Source organism: Martes martes, assembly GCF_963455335.1.
Source record: "Martes martes genome assembly, chromosome: 16".
Lineage (NCBI taxonomy): Eukaryota > Metazoa > Chordata > Mammalia > Carnivora > Mustelidae > Martes > Martes martes.
Window position 1 is genome coordinate 51,567,971 of NC_137904.1, and position 26,564 is coordinate 51,594,534.

Here is a 26,564-nt window from a genome sequence, read left to right on the forward strand (position 1 = left end):
AAGTTCAAACAGGTTTCAAAATGATTTACTTAACAGAGACTTGCACAGCTCAGAAATGTTTCAAGTTATTTATAGAGATCTTATTCATCACCTGAAAGAATTATTTCACTTTTACCAGAGATAAATTTGAGTTTCTTCTCAAGAAACAAAATGCCATTTTGTCTACATAAAGTCCCTCACTTGCCCTAAATCCAAAGAGTTAAAACGGGAAATTCTATGGTCAACCTACACAACTATTTTCAGAAGAGAAACCTAAATTACCAACTAATCATGAAGATAATCTGAGAGATAATAAATAGAAAGAGATATTGTTCAACCCCTGAGCATGTAAAGAAGGTAAGTGGAAGCAGGTAAAGGACAGAAGAAAGTGGCAGAAGAGCATATGTCTGTATGAAGACCCTTCCCCACCCTGCTTACAGAATTCACCTCCTCTGTCACCCAAGAGCTTAGACGCACTGGGACAGCTTCTGACTCTGATAAAACTACATTCTTCTTAAAATCACCATTTTTATGGTGATTTTTTTTTTCTTTAACTAAATGAAGAACTAATCAAAAAACATGGTAAGAAATTAGATTTTTATCAATACACAAATAAGTTTACTTAAAATCAGCTCAGTTACATATTTAAAAAAAGCTTCAGAACCTCTCCCCACCAATGTCTATAAACTAAAATAGGTTCACATGAAACCTACAGTCCAACCCAGGAGCATCAGTAAGTGACGGCCCAGGTACTAGCTGACACATTTCTCTTGTCACTGACAGCGAGAGTCACAAACAAAACACATCCCTTGCCTGGATGAGCAGGAAGAAATCAGATAAAAGAGGCTCATAAAACGTCTGTGAAGGAGAACTGGTTATATCAGAAGAGTTCCAGCACTTCAATCGAGTATAATTCTCTATTGTTCTTTTCTTGATTTAATTTCTGCAGCTCACGAAAACTTACTTCAATCTTGTTGAGCTCGGAACAAATGCAAATCTAAAGAAAAAAGTTTCAGAGTAACTTTTACCATAACTTTTACAAGTACAAATCCTCCATGACCACTTATAACTATTCCAAGATAAAAATTTTAAGAATAAATTATAATTTAAGCGATAATTTGGGTACTAATGAAACTCGGTATATATCAAATAATCACACACCTGGGATTTCACAAACTTGTAAAGACTCAACAGTAGCCTTTTTGCTTCTGGTATCATTACAACAACAGTAAAGTTAGCATCCAGCAGTAGACATATCCAATCCATAATCTGAAGACAAACAGGAAAAGGAAAATTAAGATTTTAAATTTAATTTTAGCTTAATTCATTTTACAAAGTCCAGAATTATATCAGTTATAAAAATTAGTCTTGTTTACTAAAATCTAAACATTTAAGTTTAGAAATGGAGTAATTTCTAACCAATATAAAAAACACTCTTCTTCGATTTACACTTATTTCACGAGCATAACTCAATCTTTTTCACATGATTTCACCCATGTAGGGAATTTACAAAACATATGAACAAAGAAAAAAGAGACAAACCAAAAAAACAGCCTCTTAACTAGAGAGAACAACTGTTGATTACCAGAGGGTAGGCAGGTGGAGGGATGGGGTAAACAGGCGAAGGGGAATAAGAGAATTCACTGATCATGAAGAGCACTGGATGTTGTATGAAAGGCTAAATCACTATACTGTATACCTGAAACTAGTATAATACTGTATGTTATCTATACTTGAGTTAAACTAAAAAGTAAAACAATAAATTGAAAAAAAGATGATCTTACTTGGTTCAGGGTTGGAGGGTGTAGCCCAGGAAGAGTCATAGTAGCATTTTCACTACACTTCAGATAAAGGAAATACAAATACTGGAGAAATAGCTGGGTAAGGGAAAAAAGGACAATTTATCGCCTTGATAGAAAAATGTTCTCTCTATATAAAGCTAACAAAGAAACAAAAAAATTTAAGAAGGCACTGAGTTTAGTTATACATCAAACAAATATGCTAGACACCTGGGGACACAAAAATGAATAAAATGCAGTCTTTGCCATCAACGAGGAATTCATCTGGTTTGGGAGGGGTGGCTTACTCTGTTTTTAAGTAGTAAGTAGTAAAGAAAATCCATCTCTCAGCAACTTTTAGTTTCTACTTAAAGTAAAACAATAACAACAACTAAACACCCAAAACGTGTATGTATATATGTATTTTAAAAGTAATCTCTACACCCAACATGGGCTCGAACTCATAACCCCGAGATCAAGCGTCACATGCTCTACCAACTGAGCCAGCCAGACACTTGCTTTTAACTTAGATGGATTAACCTGGCCTTCAGGCTTGGCACCAGGAATATGCTAAGATCTGCCACCCAAAAGTTACTCGTCTCCTAGGCACTATTTTTCAGGATGGGGCTGGGAAACCTCTTATTCATATGAAAGAACCTGATAACCTTTCAAAAATGCCCTAAAGCTGGTTAGAGTTAAGCAGGAAAATTTACACCAGAAATAAGGGGTGCCTGGGTGGCTCAGTCAGTTAAGTGTCTGCCTTCAGCTCAGGTCATGATCGTAGGGTCCAACGATCAAGCCTCCCCAACTCCACCCACCCCATGAAGCTCCCTGGACAATGGAAAGTTTGCTTCTCCCTCTGACCCTCCCCCATCTGATGCACGCTCTCTCTCTCAAATAAATAAATAAAGTCTTTTAAAAAATAAATAAAGCAGAAATAAAATTGTATAGGATGCTAAGAACACTTACAGTGACATGTTGTGCTGGAATGTCTTTCAAGTGAGGCAGAAGAAACATTTCGCTGTAAGCTGAATGAAGAATTGCATTTCTACTTAGGACTAAAGGAAAACCTTGTTTCAATAAATAAAGGCTTTTCCACTGAAATTATGAGTAACTCCTTTCCCCAGTGATATCTCTTCTAAATTTGTAAGAAGTTTTACTTTTCTCGGGGCGCCTGGGTGGCTCAGTGGGTTAAAGCCTCTGCCTTGGGCTCAGGTCATGATCCCGGGGTCCTGGAATTGAGCCTTGCGTCGTGCTCTCTGCTCAGCAGGGAGCCTGCTTCCCTTCATCTCTCTCTGCCTGCCTCTCTGTGTACTTGTGATCTCTGTCTGTCAAATGAATAAATAAAATCTTAAAAAAAAAAAGAAGTTTTACGTTTCTCAAAGAGCTCTATCACTGAACTTTCTCATAAATACCAGAGGCCATTTGGAATACTTCACTCCTGTAATTGGTATTTATCCAGAATACTAATTTTTAAAATCAATAAAGTTTCTGCCTTCACAAAGCTTCTTAAATCAGGTTTAAGAAAGCTGTTTGCATAGAGCACTGACTGTACTCCATTTTCTAGCAGAAACTGAAAAAAACTGAAATGATCTATTTACTCCCTAGCTGCTGCTCAGCACTTGAGTGTAGGGAAAGAGACAATGTGGGGGAAATTATTTCAAAGGATACAGCAGAGCTGCTCTCTTTGGTATCACAGGGCACGACGTGGTCTCCTCTGCTGAATCCTGAGGCTTTCTGTTTAACTCCCGATCCCAGTTACCACAGTTTTCTTCTTCAGCATTGAAGCCATTGTGAAGAACTTCCGTTTGCTCTTCCATTTTCTCCTCTTGCACAGAATCACTATAGTCCGAAACTGATTCCATATTGATTTCTGCTTCTTGAAGACTGCCATCACTAATGCTATCGTGTTAATTGAAAGCGAGAAATGAATTCTAATCACTGCATGATCTCACTGGAAAAATGTTCATTTTGTAGGCATTCAAAGTTTCAGAAATCAAGTAATGTTTGAAAGATTAAAAATGCAGTAATGAAAAAGGACCTTCAGCTTCTAACTTACCTCAAGAAAATTTTTAAGCAAGCACAGGTGACTGATTCGGGAATGTCAGGGAACTGTTGTAGACAGAGCTGTAACATCTGTACATCTGCCTTTTCCAAGGCAGCCTCCATCAAGCCAGGGCATAAGCTAAGACAAAAAAAAAAAAAACATGAATCATTCTTGTGTATTAAGAAAAATCTCAACTGCAAATACTGTATAAGCTTTTTCAGAGTATGAAAATTAGTAAAAAACAAGGTCAAAGAAGTTATTGCACGTCAAGTTTGGTATACAGAAACACTTACCTATGAGAAAGTACATGTGTTTGGATAAGCTGCATCAAAGAGTTCCGGGGATAAAATGATGGTTCTGCTTTGTGTCTTCCCAGGAGTTCTGATACTATGTCCCCAATAATAGTATTAAAGTCAGGTGTCGGCTTAATAGCCAAAAATTTACATAGTTCTACTTCAATGTGTTTTTCTGAATCTTTCTGAAAGGGCAGAAGTAAGACAGTTCAGTCTGGTACATTAATGTCACTCTGAACTTAAAAGTCGCTAGCTCAACATTTTCTTAAATCATTAACAGTATTCATGCAATCCTGTGAAATTGGAGTTGATGCTGCAATCCACTGCCCAAAGACAAACTACAAAACACAAAACAAAACACAATGCCAGAGTTTAGAAACCAAATTCTTTAAGAGGCTAAGTTACAAACATATTCAATGCAAAGGGAAAGAGATAGTGATGAGGCTGCCACCATCACACTGACCTCACAAAATACTTAGTAAAAGTCAAATAAGCCGAAGTACTGGATAGCTCTGACAACCTTAACGTACTACACAACTGTTAGCTACAGATACAAAAAAAAAAGGTCATGAAAATAAGAATGAATGAAAGTAGATGGGATTTCTTTTAACCACTTGAGCTGATTTTTGGTATTTTTAATACTGTATTTACCTTTATAGCAGATAGAAGTTGTGTGAATGCTGGATTCTGTACACTCACTTCAGTTTTTCTTCTTCTTAACTGGAATTAAGTATATTAATGAGGATCTCAAAACAATGCCAAAGATCCAAAATACATTTAGGAGAATATAAGGTGTCCTAAAGAGTCTAGAATAGCATACATATGCTCTAATCAAAAACTTTTTAAAATATTTTAATTTGGTTATAGTGGAAAGTAGATTTATTGTAACTAATTTAAATACCTTTAAGACTTTTAATGTATTTGTTTATCTTAAACACAAAATCTCTATTCTCAGGAAGGCATTATTACTAATTGCAAACTGCCCATTTTCATATCTGCGTCTTTTTAAATTTTTTTTTTTTTAAGATTTTATTTATTTGCCAGAGAGAGAGAGAGAGAGAGACTACACACAAGCAGGCAGAGAGGCAGGCAGAGGCAACGAGAGAAGCAGGCTCCCTGCCAAGCAAGGAACCCGATGCGGGACTCGATCCCAGGACCCTGGGATCATGACCTGAGCCAAAGGCAGCAGCTTAACCAACTGAGCCACCCAGGCATCCCTCATATCTGCGTCTTAAACATACACATGCCCATAAAAATTTACTACTACACTACACATGTCATTTCTGGATAAAAGATGTCAGGTTAGTGGGTTCAAGATTCAAATTGCTCTGTCATTAAGATCAAAGCTATAGGGGTGCCTGGGTGGCTCAGTCGTTGAGCGTCTGCCTTTGGCTCAGGCCATTATCTCAGGGTCCTGGGATCGAGTCCTACATTGGGCTCCCTGCTCAGCAGGGAGTCTGCTTCTCCCTCTCCCACAGCCCCCTCCCGAGGGTCACATGCACACACGTGAGCGCTCTCTCTCTCAATAAAATCTTTTTTAAAAAAGATCAAGGGCGCCTGGGTGACTCAGTGGGTTAAGCCTCTGCCTAAGGCTGAGGTCATGGTCTCAGGGTCCTGGGATCAAGCCCCGCATCGGGTTCTCTGTTTAGCAGGGAGCCTGCTTCGCCCTCTCTAGCTGCTTCTCTACCTATTTGTGATCTCTCTCTCTGTCAAATAAATAAATAAAATCTTTAAAACAATAATAAGAAAGATCAAAGCTGGGGAGCCTGGGTAGCTCAGTGGGTTAAGCCTCTGCTTTCAGCTCAGGTGATGGACTCAGGGTCCTGGGATCGAGCCCAGCATCAGGCTCTCTGCTCAGCAGGGAGCCTGCTTCCCCCGCTCTCTCTGCCTGCCTCTCTGCCTACTTGTGATCTCTGTCAAAAAAATAAAAATAAAAAAAAAAAAGAAAGATCAAAGCTATAAGCATTGTACAGATGTGAATCCTTAAGGTAATTCGACCTTTTCTCCCCCGCCCCCACCCATTTGCATTAATATTTCTATTTCAACTACAAAACTTACAATTCTCTTCGACTGCTCTGAGTTCTGGGATCCAAGTCTATATCCCCGAGATGTTTCCCAATTTACAAAGTGAGGCGCAGTCTGAGTGCCTAAGAAAACACAAAGCATACAATTTCTGGAATTTTTTGACCTACTCTATTTAGCCAACCAATCAAAGAACAACAAAAACATGACCATTTGTGCACAGTTTACAAGAGGCTTTAAAGATCACTGAATTCCCCTGAGAACCCCAGATCAGTACGTCATAACACAGTATAAAGCTACGTGCCAGTAACATTAAGCCAAGAGAGGGGACCACTGATAAGCCTGGAAGGGTAAAACTATTAATCATTTTGTCTGGACTCTCCCACTGCCCTGATGTCAGAAGACTGGTGTTTAGATCTTCAGTCTGCAGCAGCATCTGCAATGGAGACTGTTCTCAAGGTAGATACCTGGGTCAAGGAAACTTCAATGAATCATGGCAAATTTCAACATCAAAATCAGCTTCTGTAAACTGATGGTTGTAGACACCTACATCAAACTGGAAGTTAATAAAATGGCTTATATTAATAAAAAAACAGAAGGTCCTGGGGCACCTGACTGGCTCAGTCAGTAGAGCATGCAACTCTTGATCTCAGGTTCAAGACCCACAATGGATATAGAGGTTACTTAAAAAACAAAAACAAAAACAAACCACAAATGGAAGTTCCTACCTGGATCTTGACTATGTTTGAGTTTTCCAAGAGCACCTGCTAATGAAGATACTTCACACTTGTATGGAATCACCGTAAGAAATTTTCCATGTAGCACAAATAAATTTTCCCCGTAATACCAGAGCTACAAAAAAATGTTATAAAAAATGTAAGCAGGGGCGCCTGGGTGGCTCAGTCGGTGAAGCATCTGCCTTCGGCTCAGGTCATGATCCCAGGGTCCTGGGACTGAGCCCCGTATCAGGCTCCCTGCTCAGCAGGAAGCCTGCTTCTCCCTCTCCCACTTCCCCTGCTTGTATCCCCTCTCTCACTGTTTCTCTCTATCTCTGTCAAATAAATAAATAAAATCTTAAAAAGAAAAAAAAGTAAGCAATTTTTTTTCCACTTCTAAGATCTGAGTTGCATTTATAACAATAACTTACAGTATGAGGAATCTTACTATAACAAAAAAAAAATGGCAAAACAAAGTTAAGCAACTTTCCAGAATAATCTCACATGTACAACCTATTAACTGGGTAGGTTTACACAGCTCTTATTTTTGCCCACGTCTAAATAAAGCATAATTTGAAGGATTCTCTTTACTTCTAAAAATCTGATAAACATATTCATTTAAAATAATTACTTAAAAGTAATATTGCCACTGTTATACACCTATTAATGTAGTAATTACCAAGAGTACTATAACAGGGCACTCTGTTAATGACGTGTTAGATGATAAAAGCAGAATTTAATGTTTTTGTTTTTGTTTTGGTGCAGAAAGGTGATTTTTAAAGCATGGGGACAGGACCCATGGGGAGAAAGGGCTGCTGCTAACGTTGTTTCTATCTTATCACTCCACTTTTTAAAACAGTAAAATGTAAGATGGATATATGAACAAAAAGCTTAAAGGAACATGGAAATCAAACAAGTTTGTTAGAGTGGTAGAACTGTTAAGTGGTTAATTTTATTATTTGTTTCAATATAAAATCATATTGTATGCTGTGAAGTCTACTCTCCTTATGCTCTAATTACAACTATCTTAACATCACATTATCTTGATTATATTTTATTTATATATGAAAATGCATCCACTAAACAACCAATCCTTATGGGCACCTTTGATAGACACCGAAGAAAAAACAGGTAACAAAATAGACAATGGCCCCTGCCTCAGAACTTTGGTCTGGCTGGCTAACATTTAAACTCTTCAATAATTCTTATGTAAGCAAAGCCTGAATGGCTCAGTCAGTTAAGCATCCAGCTCTTCATTTCAGCTCAGGTCATGATCTCAGGATCCCAGGATGGAGCCCTGTAGTGGCCTCTACACTCAGCGGGGGAGTCTACTTGAGATTCTCTCTCTCCTCTCCCTTTGCCCCTCCCCGTGATTGTGCCTGCCCTCCCTCTCTTTGTCTCTGTCTCTCAAACAAATACAGAAATAAATCTTAAAAAAAAAATCCTTATGTAACTCCATGATAATATTTCCCGTGTAACCTAAAAGACTAATTTCTTAAGAAAAGTAACAGCCCTGGTGTATGGTTCAAAATACAAGTGGAATTGGAATGGGGCTCCTGGCTGGCTTAGTCAGTAGAGCATGTGACTCTTGGTCTCGAAGTTGTGAGTTCAAGCCCCACACTGGATATAGAGAATACTTAAAAAAAAATAATAATAAAGGGGCACCTGGGTGGCTCAGTAGGTTAAGCCTCTGCCCTCAACTCAGGTCATGATCTCAGGGTCCTGGGATCGAGCCCCACATCAGGCTCTCTGCTCAGCGGGGAGCCTGCTTCCCCCTCCACCCGCCTGCCTCTCTGCCTACTTGTGATCTCTCCCTCCGACAAACAAATAAATAAAATCTTTAAAAAATAATAATAATAAAAAATAGAAATATTTATAAAGAAATACAGAAGTAAAAACTTCAAACCAAAGAGCAGCTACCTTTTTTTGCTCATTGTTCTTCCTTGATCTAAAATTGCCTATAATTGAAAGTGACAAACTTAACAAAAATTGAAACAATAACCAAATTAAATATAATCTTGCAAGTAAAAAATATTTTCTCAATTTAATCAAAAACTGCCAAATTATTAAAATATGAAGTCTCTTCCTTTATACTGTATTTATCATGCACAAAAGTAACTAAATTTGGAAATCCCCAAAACCAAAAACTTACTTGACCGCTGGTCCCCTGTGGTAGCTCTTTGGAAGTCTGTAGTGTTTGAAATTTTGTGTTCCATATGGAGACGCATTCTACAAAGTAAGACAAACAAATTCAGAGCTGTACCACATATAAACATGTGACGCTGAGGGTGATGGGGAAAGAAGTGAGGAGATTAGGGAGACTCACAGTTAAACACATAAGTCTTGTTTTGTTAGGTATAAAATGAATAATGAAGACAGTGATTGCTGCAGAAACTCAAGGAAATGAGATCTTATGACAAGAAGTGGACATGGGTGAGGGCAGTGGGCATATGGGATATCTACATACCTTCCCCTCAATTTTGCTGTGAACCTTAAACTGCTCTAAAAAAATAAAGTGTTAATAATAACAATAATAAGAAATTAGTAATAAATGTTGATATGGAAAGGGCTCTACGATCCCTCAGTAAGTGAATAAGTAAGGTGCCCAAGTGTGAATGGTATGCTACTATACAAGTAAAAAGAAGAGGAAAGAAAAATTAGTAGTATTTGCTTGTACACATGTGAAAAGACTCTAGAAAGAGACACAGGAAAGAGACACAGGAAGAAACTACTCTAACAGTAGTTACCGGGCTTTGGGGGTTAGAGCAGGACCCAGAAGAGGGATGACGGTAGGGGCGAGAGAAGCACAGCATGGTACAGTGACAAAGCGCCAGGACTGGAGATCAGTAAGGTCTGTGGCCTAGGTAAAAAGGGTCACCCTACTTAGTTATCTGTCTGCTATCTGCTATCTGCTGTCAATACCTGTCTGCTGACTTATAAAACAGGACTGCAGTCAGTAACTACTTTCTTTCCTAGTGTTGCTGAAAGATTAAATGATACAAACAAGATAATATACATAAAATGCCCTGCGCAGGATAGTTATGCTGTAACTAGTAGCTCCTATCTTAAGAGGGAGAAACGTAAGAACAAAGTACACAGACTAGGATGCGCAAGTTAAGAGTACAGTCAGTAGGAAGCCTGGGATGAATAAATCAAAGGATTCTTGCTCAGAAACTGAGAAAAGAGACTGGAAAAAGTGGATGAGGGCTAGACTATGGAGAGACCTGAATACTAGACAAAAGATTCTGAGTTTCATAGTGTTGCCTGAAAGACCCTAATCTCACACTGGCCAGAACAAATGTATTTTTGGTGATAGTAAGTCTGTGTGTGTGTGGAGGGGTTCTCTGGGGGAAAGGTGAGGTGGGAATGAGAATGATGCTCTGATGTCAGAGATGAAAAAGCCTATTAGCAGTCCCTGAATATCAGGTTATCCAAATCCAGTGGATTTCCTTTCTGCTGAAAGGCTATGAATTCGAATCCCTACCACAAGGCTTACCAATGATCAAATGCCTATGGGCTGGCACAGATATTGGCAGTTTTTACTCCTTTAAGACATTAGTCACAAGCAAGGTAGTGATACAAGGAATATTTCTAAAAGACGGGGCACCTGGCTGACTCAGTCAACAGAGTATGTGACTCTTGATCTCAGGGTTTTAAGTTTGAGTGTTGGGTATAGAAATAAGTAAAAATAAATAAATAGGTAAATAAGTAAATACACAAATAAATAAAATAAACAAACTTTAAAAAAGTAACTAATGTAAGCTGAAATCAAAGACCTATTCAAGGAGAGTTAGGAAGCTACAAAAATAATTTGATTATGATGCTAAAGAAAATTAATGGGTGATAATCAGTAAAAAAGAAAAAGACTAAAAGGTACACTTTGAAGGAAAAATCCAAAGGACTTCTTAATGGATCAGATTTCAGTCACCCTTGGAAGATGGCAGCGGTGGTCCTAGGACCGCTACATGATCTTGATCCAGGACGGTGAGTGCAACACCATTTCGAGTATCACCAGACACCACAGTCTTGAGCAACAGTGATCTAACCACCCTCTGATCTTTCTCTGGGTCACTTGGATGTATTGGTACCAAGGTTTCATATATACATCCATCAGAGCCTGTTGGAAACAAGTATTTGTTATTATCAGATAAAGGACAGCTCTGTATCTGTTACAGTTCAAGGTACTAGGCTGTTTATAAGTTGTATCAATTTCATATAGAATACAACTAGAAAAATAAACAGATTCAAAATCATACCACTCAATGCTTTCCCTTAAATTGTACTACAAACCTAAACTTGAGGGAGGAGTATTATTATTAAATCTCTCAGTAAGAAATGTCACAACAGCTAAATACTCATAATAATTAGAATATGTGAGGGAACTGTAGGAATACAGATAATCTAGTCACTAAAAGGATGTACCGCACATTCGACATTAATTAGCCTTCTGTTCTATACATGACATTTCTCATTACTGCATCACCCCGAAAACCATATGAAATTGCTGTTTTTTGGCATGTCAATTGAATTTTGGCAATTTTATTGTGGTTCTAGTTATGCTACAGGAAGATTTTATGACCTCTGGTTCAGACTCCCTTATTACAGTGTTTATTCAGTAAGCTAAAACTTAACTTATAAACTTTCATTCAGCAATAAGTGTATCTGGGGCACCAGGCTGGCTCAGTCTGTAGAGTATGCAACTCTTAATCTCAGGGTTGTGAGGTCAAGCCCCATGCTGGGCATGAAGCCTACTTAAAAAACCAAACTAAACCAAACCAAACCAAATCACTAAGTATATCTTACAGATTAAACTATAAGAAAACCAGTCCCTCTTAAGCAAAGGCATTAAAGGAATTCCAAAGACCTTCTAGATAAAATAAATGATGGGAACTTTTTCTTAATAGTCATTGCAAACATTTGCACATTAAAAAACCTCACAGATATTTTAATTGGGGTGGGAGGAAGGGATAATTCGGTGATGGGCATTAAGGAGGGTACTTGATGTAATGTGCACTAGGTGTTATATGCAACTAACGAATCACTAAATTCTACCTCTGAAACCAATAAAAAAAAAGATATTAAGATTTTTAAATTGCCACACTATGAAAATATTGTCCTTGTTCTTTCCTTCCTTAATTCTCTCAAAACAACTTCAAAAGGATCCATAAAGGGCAGGATAAAGAGGACACCACAAAGGCATTTTTCTTTTTCCTAGTCACCTAAGATTAGGGTTATACTTTAGACCATTAGATACAGATAATCTACAAGGGATCGACAAATCTATAAAATGCTTGCTGGCACAGGCCACGAATGCTTTGTTAGATTCCGTTAACTCACCTGTCTCCACCATTGTTCAAAGGATACCCTAAATCTTAAGGCTAGAAAAGAGAACTAGAAGGGTCACTCAATACCAACCTTCGTTATTTTATTATTTATTTACTTATTTTTAAAGTTTTTATTTATTTATTTGACAGAGAGAGTGTGTGCGTGTGTGTGTGAGCATAAGTAGACAGAGCAGCAGGCAGAGGGAGAAGCAAGTGAGCAGAGATCCCAAGTGGGACGCGATCCCAGAACCCCAGGACCACAACCTGAGCTGAAGGCAGACGCTTAACAGACTAAGCCAACCAGGGCCACCTTAGTTATTTTATGCTTCACTACTTACAGTATCAAAGAACCTAGACTTATGATGATAAAGATAAAAAAGGATTTTTCCCTTTTTTATTGGTATTATGTTACTACTGCTTTTCATATATATGTGTGTGTATATATGTATATATATATATTTTTTAAAGATTTTATTTATTTATTTGACAGACAAGAGATCACAAGTAGGCAGAGAGGCAGGCAGAGAGAGAGGAGTAAGCAGGCTCTCCACGGAGCAGAGAGCCCGATGCGGGGCTCAATCCCAGGACTCTGGGATCATGACCTGAGCCGAAGGCAGAGGCTTTAACCCACTGAGCCACCCAGGCGCCCCTATTTTTTTTTTTTTTTAACAGATTTTATTTATTTGAAAGAGAGAGACAGCAAACATAGGCGGGGGAGAGGAAGAGGGAGAGAGAAAGGGAGAAGGAGACTCTCTGCTGAGGAGGAGCCCAGGACCGGGAGGTCCCAGGACCTCAGGATCATGACCTGAACTGAAGGCAGACACAATAGACTGAGCACTCAGGCGCCCTGATAAATCTTAAGATATAAAAATTAGCTGCAGAGAACCAGTGACATAATGCATGACAGATATGGCAAAGTGCAAAAAGTGAAGGCACAAATGCTTGGAAGGAAGCACGGGAAGGGAAGTGCTACAATAGAAAACTGCAAAAAACCTCAGATGCTAACTCAGAAAACCCACCATCCTTTATTTATAATCTCTGTAAGTTTGAAGAAAAATACTTACTTAATGACATCAAAGAGATGAATTTCCGATCCACAGATGCAGTGAAACTCTGTATAACAGAATTTTCTTCTTGTCCAAGTAAGAGCATGTATTTGCTTAAGGTATGTGAGTTGAACTTTTGTATGTAAGCAAAGTAATTCCCATGCTGCACATAAAAAGGTTATTTTATTTAAAAATATTCCCATTTGAACCAATTATATTTAAATGTTAAAGCCAGTTGTCACCCTCCTAATTACTTTAATGAGTGCTTAAAAACCTCTTGTCCAATTAAAATAAAATTGTTCTAAAAAATATTTTGTTGTAACTAGAAGATTTTTTAGTATTTAAAAAAGATACACAATAAAAAAAATCTTCTGAGAGAAATACTAAAGCCCATTTTTAGTTTAAAAATAACATATGTGAATTTGAAATGTCACAAAATAGGCCAGGAATTAAAGATACCACTTACTTTTTCAGTAATAAAAATTAGAACAGGATGCTTAAATACCATGAAAATCTTTGTCCACCTAAAAAAAAATGGGAAGAAAATTTATAAAATGCCAAATCACCAGCTGAGAGAAACCTATCAAGCTAAATTTCAGAGAATATCTTCTATTATTTTTTTAGAGTCAAAGAGACGTCAGAGTTTTCTTTATTCAGTGTTTCAAAATACATTTCACAGAGAATTAGTAGGTATTTCTCTGCCACATGAATCTCTGGATTAAATGCAAGTTGCTTAACTTCCCAGAGCTTTAAAGACAATGTGAATTGTAAAGCCCCAAAGGGGTGGGTATGTGACAGTAGGCAACGTTATTCAACTTATTTGACTCCTCCCCTTCCCCTTCCCTTTCAGTCACTTTTAGGACTAGCGCTCTGAGGAAAACATTAGGATCTCACCTGCCTGGAGAGGAGGCACAGGGAAGATAAAGGGCTTGTAACTGAGGCTACATAGCCAAATTCTGGCGAAGTGGCCACTAGAACTCATATCCTCTACCTATATCCCTTTTTCCTGAAGATTTCCTCCAAACACAGTTGCTCACACATTAGAGCCATTCAACAGAGCAGTCCAAGATACACCTGGTCATTGTCTACATTGTTCACTAAGTACAAGGCTTCCTTCTGACTTTTAGAAATTTAGCTTGCATCAAGTGGACCAGGAGAGGCAGCAAGTTAACTAAATAGGAAATGTGATAAAATAATGGGAACTGGAGGGGCGCCTGAGTGGTTCAGTCGGTTAGGTGTCTACCTTCGGCTCAAGTCATGATCCTAGGGTCAGGGGATCGAGCCCTGAATCGGGCTCCCTGCTCAGCAGGGAGTCTGCTTCTCCCTCTGCCTGCCACTCCCCCTGTTTGTACAAAATCTCTCTCTCTGACAAATAAGTAAAATCTTAAAAAAAAAAAAATGGGGACTGGAGAAATGTGAAATCATGAAATTTCCTTCTATCATTTGAGAGTCATTTTCCCAGTTTTATACCAGAATCTGGGAAAGCAGGGTGCTCAAAGCACTATCATCATGGCACTAACATCAAACTATACTTGTCTTCAGGGGTAAGGGTTCTGACCTTGGCAGTCAGGGCAATGTAACAGGGAGAGATTTGGGGCTCATGGCACTACCCACGTCATCTTCAAATAACTCCTATACAGTCTTCTGTCATCAAAACAGGACTCAAATGCCTATACAGTCTCCCCAATCACCTATCACTCCAGAGGCTTTTGGAGGATGCTAATTTGGTCAATGGCATATAAATGGTTTTTATTTTATTTTTTTAAAAGAATTTTTTAAGGTTTTATTTATTCATTTAACAGAGAAGGAGAGTACAAAGCAGGGAGAGCAGCAGGCAGAGTGGTAGGGAGAAGCAAGCTCTCCGCTGAGCCAGGAGCCAGATGCGGGACTCGATCCCCAGACCCTAGGATCACGACCTGAACTGAAGGCAGCTGCTTAACAAACTGAGCCACCCAGGTGTCCCTATATAAATGGTTTTTAATTACGCTTTTACTATATTTATAACCAAAAGACTTTTGAACAAAGCAAAGAACGGTATAAAAAATATGCACAGTATATCTTTATTATGGAAAAAATTCACTTACAAGTATTGGAACTTACTTAATCACTTCTTCATCAGAGATAACAGTTTCAATTTTCTGCTGGGGCTCTGCAAGCAAGGCCTCTAAGCCACGAACAGCACCTTCTTTGAATAGCACTAAGGGTTCTGTCCCTTGTATCGAATGTATCCTGTATATCTCAGCAGACAACTAGAAGAAAGTAAGAATGCATTAGTTTTTATTCTAAAACAAGTGCTACCTAAGAGAATAAGGACATTTACAGAAAGCTTATTTTTAAGAACTGACTTGTTTTCATTTTGATTCAGCTTTATATGGGTCCATAGTCAAATGCACAACATAAAATACATACAGAAGCCTTTTGCTCCTATACCATTTACCCTGTCCCCTGCTCTACCCTTAAGTCATCACTTTATAAGATATTTATTTATTTGAAGATTTTATTTATTTATTTATTTATTTAGAGAGAGCATGGGTGAACAGAGGGAGGGGCACAGGGAGAAGGAAAGAGAACTCAAGCAGGCTCTGTACTGAGCACAGAGTCCAATGTGGGGCTTGATCCCACAACCCTGAGATCATGACATGAGCCTAAATCAAAAGTCAGACACTTAGCTGACTGAGCCAACCATAAGTCATCATTTTTATGCATTTTTGGTTTATCCTTCTATTTTGACTACTAGAGGTAGGTACAACCTGGTTCTCCAAAACCTGAAGATTGGGAGAGGTATAAATGACGCCACTAATGCAGTTTTAAGCAGTTCTGGGGCTCGATAAAGACTGATGCCATAATTACAACTACAGCCTGTAAGCCCAAGAAAAGAAGTTAACTCCACTGTAAAATTAAGGATCATGTTACTGCAAGGTAAATAAAAAGACTGGGGCCAGAAAACAACACAGTTAGCCAGCTAGAAGTATCAGGGGTCCAAGTGACAACTGTCATTACATCTCAATCAGTTCTATCATGTGCCACTTCTAAAATTTGCCAATTATATTTAGTTAGACATTTAGAACTGGAAGGAACTTTCAAGGTTACCCTAGTTTGAGACCCTCATTTTTAAGTAAGAAAAGTTAATTAGCACACTTTAGGTCAGGGGTGCTTGGGTGGCTCGGTCTGTTAAGCTTATGACTCTTGATTTCGGCTTGAGCCATGGTCTCAGGGTTGTGAAATCCAGCCCTGTCTCTGGCTCCACGCTCAGAGAGGTCTGCTTGAGATTCTCTCTCTCCCTTCCACCACCCCTGACCACTTGTACATGCTCTCTCTCTCAAATAAATAAATAGATCCTTAAACACACACACTCTTTAGGTCATTAGTAGAAAAGGCACAGTTACTCAAGGTTCTTTCTTACTGCATTCTATACACTCTTAAGATATATAATAAAATCAGCAGGGTCTGTTCTACCTATTTTAAGAAAGGGCACAGTATGGGGTGCCTGGGTGGCTCAGCAGGTTAAGCCTCTGCCTTCGGCCCAGGTCATGATCTCAGGGTCCTGGGATCGAGCCCCGCATCGGGCTCTCTGCTTGGCAGGAAGCCTGCTTCCTCCTCTCTCTCTCTGCCTGCCTCTCTGCCTACTTGTGATCTCTCTCTCTCTGTCAAATAAATAAATAAATAATCTTAAAAAAAAAAAAAAAAAAGAAAGGGCACAGTAAAGTTCTCACAAGGGACACTTCATAAACATCTAAACTCATGGAAATAACTGAAAATGTACAATTCAGGAATTATTTAAATCCTTAATCTCATGTAATAATACAGTTTCTATTTTCTAACACATTAATGAACTAAGATGTGTTCCAAGATACACTACAAAATAACTAGAATGAAAAGCTGATATAACTTTTATGCTCACTTTCACAGATATACTAAGATAAACAAAAGACTACATTACAAATTATTCCATCTCACCAATAAACTAATAGACACACTAGAAAATCCAAAGACTAATATGTGAGCCTGGATGGCTCAGTTAGTTAAGTGTCTCCTTTGAGCTCAGGTCACGATTGTGGGGTCCTAGGATTGAGCCCCACATCAGACTCCCTGCTCAGCCGGGAGCTGCTTCTCCTTCTCCCCACTTGTGCTCTTTCTTTCTCTCAAATAAATAAAAATCTTAAAAAAAAAAAAAAAATCCAAAGACTTACTGTAGCTTTAAATACTTTATCCAGGTTTACGTCTTCATTACTCCATATTCTCAAAACCTTCAATCAATACACACAAATTAAAAAAGCATTTCAATTTCCACTTATATTTAACACAAATAGTTAATAAATCGATATTTGATCTGTTGCATATATTATATAAAAAGTTTTAAAACCCACCTTATTATCATGTACAACAATATACTCTCCAGTTTGAAAGTTGCATACAGCTGGACATGTTATAATTTGACCTTGTTTCACCGACCAGCTTCCCAAGGGTTTCTGATCAGAAACCTAGTAAAATCAAGGCAACATACAATATTCAAAAACTCAATTTCAGATATTAGAGCAATTAAATTTACAATCAAGACAAAGAAAATAATAATTAAGATAATAACATTTAATACACTTCCTAAAGTAAAAAAGTAAATAATTACAAAAAAGGCAAACACTGTACGATTCCACTTAAGACAGAAAGAATGGTGGTGTCGGGGCTGGGGGAATGGGGAGTTACTGCTTACTTCAGTTTTTCAAGATGAAGAGTTTGGGAGACGGATGGTGTGATGGCTGCACGACATAAACATACTTAATACACTGTACAGTATACTAAAAAAATAGTTAACAGTAAACTGCATGTTGTATTTTACTACAAATATAAAAAGCTTGGGGTGCCAGGGCGCCCGGGTGGCTCAGTCGTTAAGAGTCTGCCTTCGGCTCTGGCCATGATCCCGGGACCCTGGGATCTGGGCCCTGCATCAGGCTTGCTCAGCAGGAAGCCTGCTTCTCCCTCTCCCACTCCCGTTTGTTCCCTCTCTCACGGTTTCTCTCTGCTGTCTCTCTCTGCGTCAAATAAATAAATAAAATGTTAAAAAAAACAACCACCGCAACAAAAACCTTGGGGTGCCTGGGTGGCTCAATTGGTTAAGCCTCTGCCTTTGGCTAGGGTCATGATCTCTGAGTCCTGGGATGACCCCCCCCCACACCCCCCAATCAGCCTCCCAGCTCAGCAGGAGTCTGCTTCTCCCTCTTTCTCAAATAAATATTTCTTTAAAAGATAAAAAAATAAACACTTTTAAAAATTAATCAAAATGAAAATGTAACTAAGTTACTAAAAGAAAAAAGTAAATTAACAACACTTTTTAGTAAAGAGTACATTTTAAAAAATGGGATTCCACTGTGCCTTTGAACGGGGCATGGGAAACTGAGCAGGTATACCTGGTATCATGCCAATTCCAGTCACTGTATTTTTATGCAGGAACTGCAAAACTTTAAGTCTACGTGACGGTGGAGGTAAAAACCAACAGTGTCATCAGAAAGAGTCAACACCAGCAAACACTACAGGGAATGTTGGCAACCTGTTCCCCAAACTTCAAAGTAGAGAGCTAGCTTCTTAAAGACACGGGAAACTATGTTCAGCAGTCCAGATAAGAATAATTCCTTTCTACGAGACTACAAAAAGCAAAACTGCTCAGGAGTCTTGAGTGAAGAGTTTGGATAAAAAGGGGGCGGGACCTATAGAGCCTGCCCAGGACTCAACTCCAGGATTTACAGCGGGTAGTTAGTTGGCAACTGACAGCTCACTCGGAATCAGGATTGCATCAAGCTACTAAAAAATCAAACGAGCAAAACAATGCGCAAAACTTTTCCCCCAAAGAGAGGGGAAAAGTGTATGGGCACAAAGTTAAATCACTGTTCCCAGGCTGCCAGTCACTCTCTCCCGCCCAATCTCCGTTCAACCCTTCTGCGGGCAGCTAGAGTAACTGAAAACCCGGGAGGGGATCTTAAGGCCATCACCGGGAGATGCGAAGCGAAAGCCCAGGTTTTCCTTTCCTTTCCACGTGCACTCAGACGCTCCGCCGCCTGGAAGTCGGAATGATGTCTCTCTCTCTCCAGAAAAACAACCGAGTCCTACGCTAGACCTCATTCAGCGTCCCGGAGGGGCCAAGCCAGCTCTCCAATAAGCCGCTCGACGATCTCTCTCGGAAGCTGTGAGAAACCTGCAGCTCTGGCTCCGTGCTCAGAAAGGGGCGAGACCTCAGCGGGCGCTCTCCGACCACATCACCCTCACCTTATAGAGGATGACGGTCCTGCCGCCGTCCGTCACTAAAAACTGGTCTGCTTTGTCGCTCTGCTCCACGCCTAGGAGTCCGTGAGGCCCGGCACCCAAGGGTACCGCAGACAACGTGAACCCCTCCTCCAAGGCTGCCATTTTGGGCAAACCTACGGACTGCAGCACATCCCTCCCGGCAGGCTTTGCGCTTTCTCTCGCGAGAACTAGAAGCCCGACTGGCCAGATAAGAAACCTGCCAAATAAGAACCCTGTTTGCTGAGCGGGCGACCTCTGGCGGGCGTGGATGGCGCGGCCGGCGTGCCTGGCTGTGGGCGCCGCCGGGTGGGCGGAGCCGGGACGTTGCCTCTAAACTCCGCCTCCTAGCCACGCCCCTCGGAGTCCCGGATGTACTCCTCTGGAGACGGGAAGGGTGGGCCGGGGAATGTCTTACCTTTCACGTGCAGTCGCTTCAGCCGCGGCGCACTTTTCAGGTCAGGATTTGAGAGGCTGAAGGGTGGGCGTGGCAAGCACCTTTTTGTTTTGTTCTATTTTGTCACTTTAAGTGGGCTCTTTGGGAATTCTTGCCACGGCCCCAAGAAACACTGGTAAAGAAAAGAAATGCCCCTCTTCAGATAAACTCTTGATAAAGTGCTGTACCTACGTGAAAAGCCTCATCCCCCTGCTTCTCAGAACCTTCCATTGAGCTCTAGAATCCGTGGCCCTTCGGACCTCCCAGCTTGTCTCAGGCCCCTTTTGTTCCCGATCCCGCCGGCCAAGCGCTCTCCCCCTTATCAGAACTTGTCGGGTGGAAGGCGAAGTCAAAGGGTCGGTCCCCTCAGGCAATTTTTAGGGGGACAGCATTTCTGGGAGAGGTTTCTTCCCCCACGCTGGGAGAGATTTCTAACTTCACGTGATTGATTTCACTTGTAAAAATTTTTAAAAAGATGAATAGTTCATGTTCTTAGGGAGAAACCATCTAAACAGGCAATTACTAAACAAACCTGTACCCTGTGTTACATCACATGGCAAGATTTAAGCATCCACGCAGATCGGATCCCCTTGTGTGTGGAGTTTCTTCATGGCTACAACACTGGAGAAAAGAATATTTAGTTATTGAAAAGAAACCAAATGCCATATATACATTTAAAAAAAATTTTTTTTTTAATTAGGTGCCACACCCAGCATGAAGCCCAACACTGGGCTTGAACTCACAACCTGAGATGGAGACCTGGGATGAAGAGTCAGACACTTAACTCACTGAGCCACCCAGGTGTGCCAAATACTGAATGGGTTTTTTTTTGTTCTTTTTTTTTTTTTTTAAAGATTTTGTTTATTTGGGGGGCGCCTGGGTGGCTCAGTGGGTTGGGCCTCTGCCTTTGGCTTGGGTCGTGATCTCAGGGTCCTGGGATCGAGCCCCACATCAGCTCACTGCTCAGCAGGGAGCCTGCTTCCCCACCTCTCTCTGCCTGCCTCCTGCCTGCTTGTGATCTCTGCCTGCTTGTGATCTCTGTCAAATAAATAAATAAATAAATATTTTTAAAAATTTTTTTTGTTTATTTGGGGCACCTCGGTGGCTCAGTCCTTAAGCGTCTGCCTTTGGCTCAGGTCATGATCCCAGCATTGTGGAATGGAGCCCCATGTCCGGCTCCCTGCTCAGCGGGAAGCCTGCTTCTCCCCCTCTGCCTGCTGCTCTCCCTGCTTGTGTTTTCTCTCTCACTCTCTCTCTCTCTGTCATAAGTAAATAAAATTTAAAAAATAAGATTTTGTTTATTTGAGAAAGAGAATGAGAGCGAGCATGAGAGGGGCAGGGTCAGAGGGAGAAGGAGACTCCCCACTGAGCAGGGAGCTCAATGTGGGACTCAATCTTGAGACTCCAGGATCATGACCTGAAGAGAAGGCAGTTGCTTAACCAGCTGAGTGGCCCAGGTGCCCCAATACTGTACATTTTTTGTTTTTTTTGTTTGTTTGTTTAAAGATTTTAATTTTCTGACAGAGACAGCGAGAGAGAAAACACAACAAGCAAGGGGAGTGGAAGAGGGAGAACAGGCATCCTGCTGAGCAGGGAGCCTGATGTAGGGCTCCACCCCAGGGCGCTGGGATCAGGACCCAAGCCCAAGGCAGACGCTTAACGACTGAGCCACCTAGGCGCCTGAATACTGTATGTTTTTAATAAGGCTAACACGTCTGTTACTTTTCAGAGTTGCCAAAGAATTTGACTCTGAATTTGTGGCCCCTTTCTTGGTTAGAAGAGAAACACTGAGATTCAGCCCATCTTGGCCTCTGTCAAACCTTCCTTTTTCTCCCTGGAGGATTAATCAGCCTCTCTACTGAAAGTTGTTTGGTACATGTTGCCCGCGGTTTGATCCCAGCCTACACATTTTCTCCTCCTCCAGGAAGTCTTCCCCAACTCTCTGGGATTGGATTAAATGATTCAGTGCTCCCATATTATTGTAACAGGTGTTATCCAGTACCGGGATGGCCTAGTTACTCATATATCTGCCCCACTGTGGTTTTGTTATTTATTTATCTATTTATTTAAGAGAAAGCAAGAGACAGAGGGAGCACAAGGAGGGGGAGAGGCGATGGGAGAGGGAGAAGCAGACTCCCCACTGAGCAGGGAGTCAGACATGGGGGACTCAATCCCAGGTCCCTGGGATCATGACCTGAGCTGAAGGCAGACACATAACCAACTGAGCCACCCAGGTGCCCCTAGAGATAGATTTTAAATTTTCTGTTTTTTCTTTTGATAGGTGTTATGGGCTGAACCATCCCTCAACCCCAACCAAATCAATATGTTGAAAACCCAGCCTCCAGTCCCTTAGAATGTGACTGTATTTGGAGATGGGGCTTTCAAAGAGGTCATTAAGGTAAAATTAGGTCATTAAGGTGGGTCCTGATCCAATATGACTGGTTTTATTATAACAAGGGTAGATTTAAAAGGAGGAGAAGTAGGTGAAGAAGGAGGGGGAGTGGGGGAGAAGAAGAGATTAGGACACAGACCCACAGAGAGGAGGTCATGTGAAGATATGGGGAGAAGTTGGCCATCCACAAGCCAAGGAGAGAGGCCAGAAGAAACCAACCCTGATGACACCTTGATCTCAGATTTCTAGGATCCATTGCAAGAAAATAAATTTCTGATGTTTAAATCACCCACTCTGTGGTACTTTGTTGTGGCAGCCCTTGTAAATGAAGACAATAGGTTACATGTTCACAGAATTCCAAACATAAAAAGGGTATACAGTGTAAAAAGTCTCCCCTCCCCATCTCCAGCTATCTTGGTCTCCTTCCCGGAGATGATCAATGTCAACAACTCTTATGTACCATTTCAGATAGATTTTCTACTGACACAAGTCATGTATGTATACATGTTTTCTCCTCCAACTTTTACATAAATGATGGCATGGTGATTCCAGTGTTCTGCCCTTTTCTTTTTCCACTTAAGTAATATGTCTTGTAAATCATTCCTTATCAGTGCACAAAGAAATTTCTCATTCTTTTTTACTCTTCCATAACTGGTAATAGATTTTTTTTATAGTTTTGGGATTTTATGAAATATGCAGCCATCTATAGAGTAGATATTGAAACATTCTATTTCTTAGGTTGGGTGGTGGGTTCAGGAATATGTGTTTTATTACACACATATCATGTTTCATAACTTAAATTATTATAAATGGAAAAAAAAAGCTTAGAAGGGGGAAATGAAAAGGAAGGGAGGAAACAGATGATATGTATGTATATGTGAAATTTTAGTAAGGATGAGACCATAGAAAGCTGTCTGAAAGGATGCCTTTGAGTAAATGATGTGAAGGAGGAGAGGGCGCTAATTATGGAGTTAGCTGGGACAAGAGTATTTTCAGCAGCAAGTGCAAATGTCCTGTGCCACAAGCAGGGAGGGTCATTAGCACTTACTCTTACTCTCTGTCAAATAAATAAATAAAATCTTTAAAAAAATTTGTTTTTTTCAGCCAACTAGGCTCACCAACTACATTGTAAACTTCTTGAGGGTAGGTGTCCCTGTCTGTCATATTCACGTACAGGTCCCCATTTTCTAGCACTTAGTAGGCACTCAGTAAAAATGTGCCATTTGAGTGAGTGAATCAATCACTTTAGATTCCTGGTGCCAGCATATTTGATCCATACAGAGATGCCTGACTGGCTCAGTCAGTAGAGCATGTGACTCTTGATCTCAGGAGTCATGGATCTGAGCCCCATGTTGGGCGTAGAGTTTACTTTACAGGGATGTCTGGGTGGCTCAGTTGGCTAAGGACCCAACTATTGATTTTGGCTTGGGTTATGATCTCAGGGTCCTGAGATCCAAGCCCTGCATCAGGCTCCCCACTCAGCAGGGAGTCTGCTTCTTCCCTCTCTCCCCCTCTCTAAAATAAATAAGTAGATCTTTGGGGAAAAAATCTTAAAAAAAAAAAAAAAAAAGTTTGGAGTGCCCAGGTAGCTCAGTTGGTTAAGCATCTAATTCTTGATTTTGGCTCAGGTCATGATCTCAGGGTTGTGAGATTGAGCCCCTTGTTTGGCTGCATGCTGGGCACAAAACCTGCTTAAGATTTTCTCTGACCCTCTCCCTGTGCTTCTCCCCCTGCTCTCTAGAAACTAGATAAATAAGGGCGCCCAAGTGGCTCAGTTGTTTAAGGGTCTGCCTTCAGCTTGTGTCATGACCTTAGGGTCCTAGGATGGAGTCTCACATTCAGCTCCCTGCTCAGCAGGGAGTCTGCTTCTCTATCTCCCTCTGCCTGCCACTCCCCCTGCTTGTGCTCTCTCTCTCCCCTTCACTCTCTCTGACAGATAAATAAATAAAATCTTAAAAATAAATAAATCAATAAAAATTTAAAAAATTGTTTAGGAGTGCCTGAGTGGCTCAGTCAGTCATGTATCCAACTTTGATCTCAGCTCGGGTCTTGATTTCAGGGTTGTGAGTTTAAGCCCCATTTTGTTAAAAAAAGAAAAAAGTTGGGGCGCCTGGGTGGTTCAGTGGGTTAAAGCCTCTGCTTTCGGCTCAGGTCATGATCCCAGGGTCCTGGGATCGAGCTCCTCATCGGGCTCTCTGCTCAGCGGGGAGCCTGCTTCCCTTCCTCTCTCTCTCTGCCTGCCTCTCTGCCTGCTTGTGATCTCTGTCTGTCAAATAAATAAATAAAATCTTTTAAAAAAAAAGAAAAAAAGTTTAATATATGTTTGTTGAATAGATAAGACTTACATGGCAAGCCACTGTAATAAGTGGGATATGGGTCTGATCCATTAGGATAAAGAAAGTAAGACTTACCGGTTGAAGAAGCTGAAACCACACTTGCATGTTCCTTTGTAAATTTGAGTCCAAGTTTGGTAAACTATTAAAGGAGATCGCAATCCTTTCTGGAAGGACACCGGCTGTAACAAGGGAACTAGGAGTCTTCAGCAACCTTTCTTGAGATAAGAGCGGGCCAAAGTGTTCCACTTCCAAGATGCATCAGTCAAGGTTGATGAACAAGAACAGAGCCTGGGGTGCCTGGGTGCCTCGGCTGAGTGACTGCCTTCAGCCCAGGTCATGATCCTGGAGTCCTGGGATCCAGTCCCACATCAGGCTCCCCGCTCAGCAGGGGGTCTGCTTCTCCCTCTGACGTTCCTCCTCTCGTGCTCCCTCTCTCTCATTCTCTCTCTTTCTCAAATAAATAAATAAAATATTAAAAAAAAAGAAAACAACAGAGCCTGGATATGCATCGACAGTTAGAAACACATGAGGGCCAGTCTTCAAAGGCAGCTGTGACCCTGTACATTTTACTGTGAGCCGGGGATGTTCCGTCTGAATTGTTTGTCATGTTTATGCTGCTTGGCTGCCTAGCTGTGAAGACTGGGGGAAGATATCGCCTCTCACATTCAATTCCTAGAATAGAATTAGGTGATAAATATACAATGAACAAGTCTAATTATATAACGGGTAGGAAGGAATGCCTGCCCATATTCAAAAGGGAGAATGTTACCCATTATGGATTTTTCATGGAAGGTTGACAGTTGGTGGTATGCACATTGCATGAGTGGGATATAGTAAGAGCTTTGCCAAAGGAACATTTCTAGAAGAACCATTCTGTAAAGAGGATAGATGGTATATATATATATATGTGTGTGTGTGTGTGTGTGTGTGTGTATATATATATATATATATATATACTTTCACCAAATCTCCATATTATATGGAAGTTGTGGTAGTTCTTAAATAGGGTTTAAGATGCTCTGAGATATGTTTTCTGGTGTTAGAATCTCAAATACCTTTGAGGAAAATATTGAGAAGACCACAATGAATTGAAAAATATTACTGAAACTCAGATAGACACTGAAGATGTTTCCCACAGTAAATATCAGAGATAAAGGACCTAAGCTCTTTTGTTGTAATTTAGGGCACACATTTGAATCTAACACTAGTGCTCTGCCAGTGAATGTCCAAACTCAATAAGTGTGTTTGGAATTTTTATTTAGGATTTTATTTATTCATTTGACAGAGAGGCACAGCGAGAGAGGGAACACAAGCAGAGGGAGCGGCTGAGGGAGAAGCAGACTCCCCGCTGAGCAGATAGCCCAATGAGGGCCTTGATCCCAGGACTCTGGGATCATGACCTGAGCCGAAGGCAGAGGCTTAATGACTGAGCCACCCAAGTGCCCCTGTATTTGGAATTTGAGGTCAAGCAAACACTTGTGACTTAATTTAACGGGATGGGGAAGTGAGAGAAAAATCTTGGACTGAGGAGGGTTTTGTTTTAATTTTTAATTTTATTTTTAAGTAATCTCTATACCGAACATGGGGCTTGAACTCACAACCCTGAGATCAAGGGTCGCATAGTCCGTGGACTCAGCCCGCCAGGCAGGTGGGCAGAGCACTGTGCCCACAGAACCCAACAATCTTCAGGAAGAGTTTGGGCAACTTGTTGTCACTAAGGGTCCAAGCAGAAGTCAGAGCAGTGACCAGAGCTATGGAAAAGTAAGGACTTGCAGGTGGACAAAGGAACAACTAGCACCAGAAGTGGTTTCCAGTTGCCAGGCTGAGGATTAGATGTGGCCAGAAATCACTGATACTTCCTCTCCCTTGTCTCCCAGATCCAAACTATTCCTATGCACTCGTTTTTCTCACAAACGTCAATGAGT

At 40.6% G+C, this 26,564-nt stretch overlaps 1 protein-coding gene across 1 annotated transcript; it reads right to left on the reverse strand.

Annotated features, from left to right (window-relative positions):
• Window positions 1-557: 557 nt before the first annotated feature.
• Window positions 558-19,636, reverse strand: NOL11 (nucleolar protein 11). Its single transcript, XM_080825937.1, has 18 exons — window positions 19,461-19,636; window positions 17,573-17,686; window positions 17,396-17,452; window positions 15,306-15,454; window positions 13,672-13,729; window positions 13,224-13,368; window positions 10,764-10,952; window positions 8,988-9,064; window positions 6,848-6,971; window positions 6,156-6,244; window positions 4,749-4,817; window positions 4,098-4,282; window positions 3,817-3,942; window positions 3,429-3,659; window positions 2,727-2,805; window positions 1,764-1,856; window positions 1,141-1,248; window positions 558-976 (listed from the first exon to the last, which is right to left on the reverse strand). Exons 1-18 carry the CDS (start codon window positions 19,599-19,601, stop codon window positions 860-862), a joined length of 2,151 nt encoding a protein of 716 aa, XP_080682063.1. The 5' UTR covers window positions 19,602-19,636; the 3' UTR covers window positions 558-859.
• Between the last annotated feature and the right edge of the window lie 6,928 nt (window positions 19,637-26,564).

Coding starts and splice junctions, on each gene's coding strand:
- NOL11 (XM_080825937.1), bottom strand. CDS start 19,601: ATGGCAGCCTTGGAGGAGGGGTTCACGTTGTCTGCGGTACCCTTGGGT. Junction 13,730..15,305: donor TCTGATGAAGAAGTGATTAA/GTAAGTTCCAAT, acceptor ATTTTTTTTTAG/GTGGACAAAGATTTTCATGG. Junction 1,857..2,726: donor TTCCAGCACAACATGTCACT/GTAAGTGTTCTT, acceptor TCCCTTACCCAG/CTATTTCTCCAGTATTTGTA.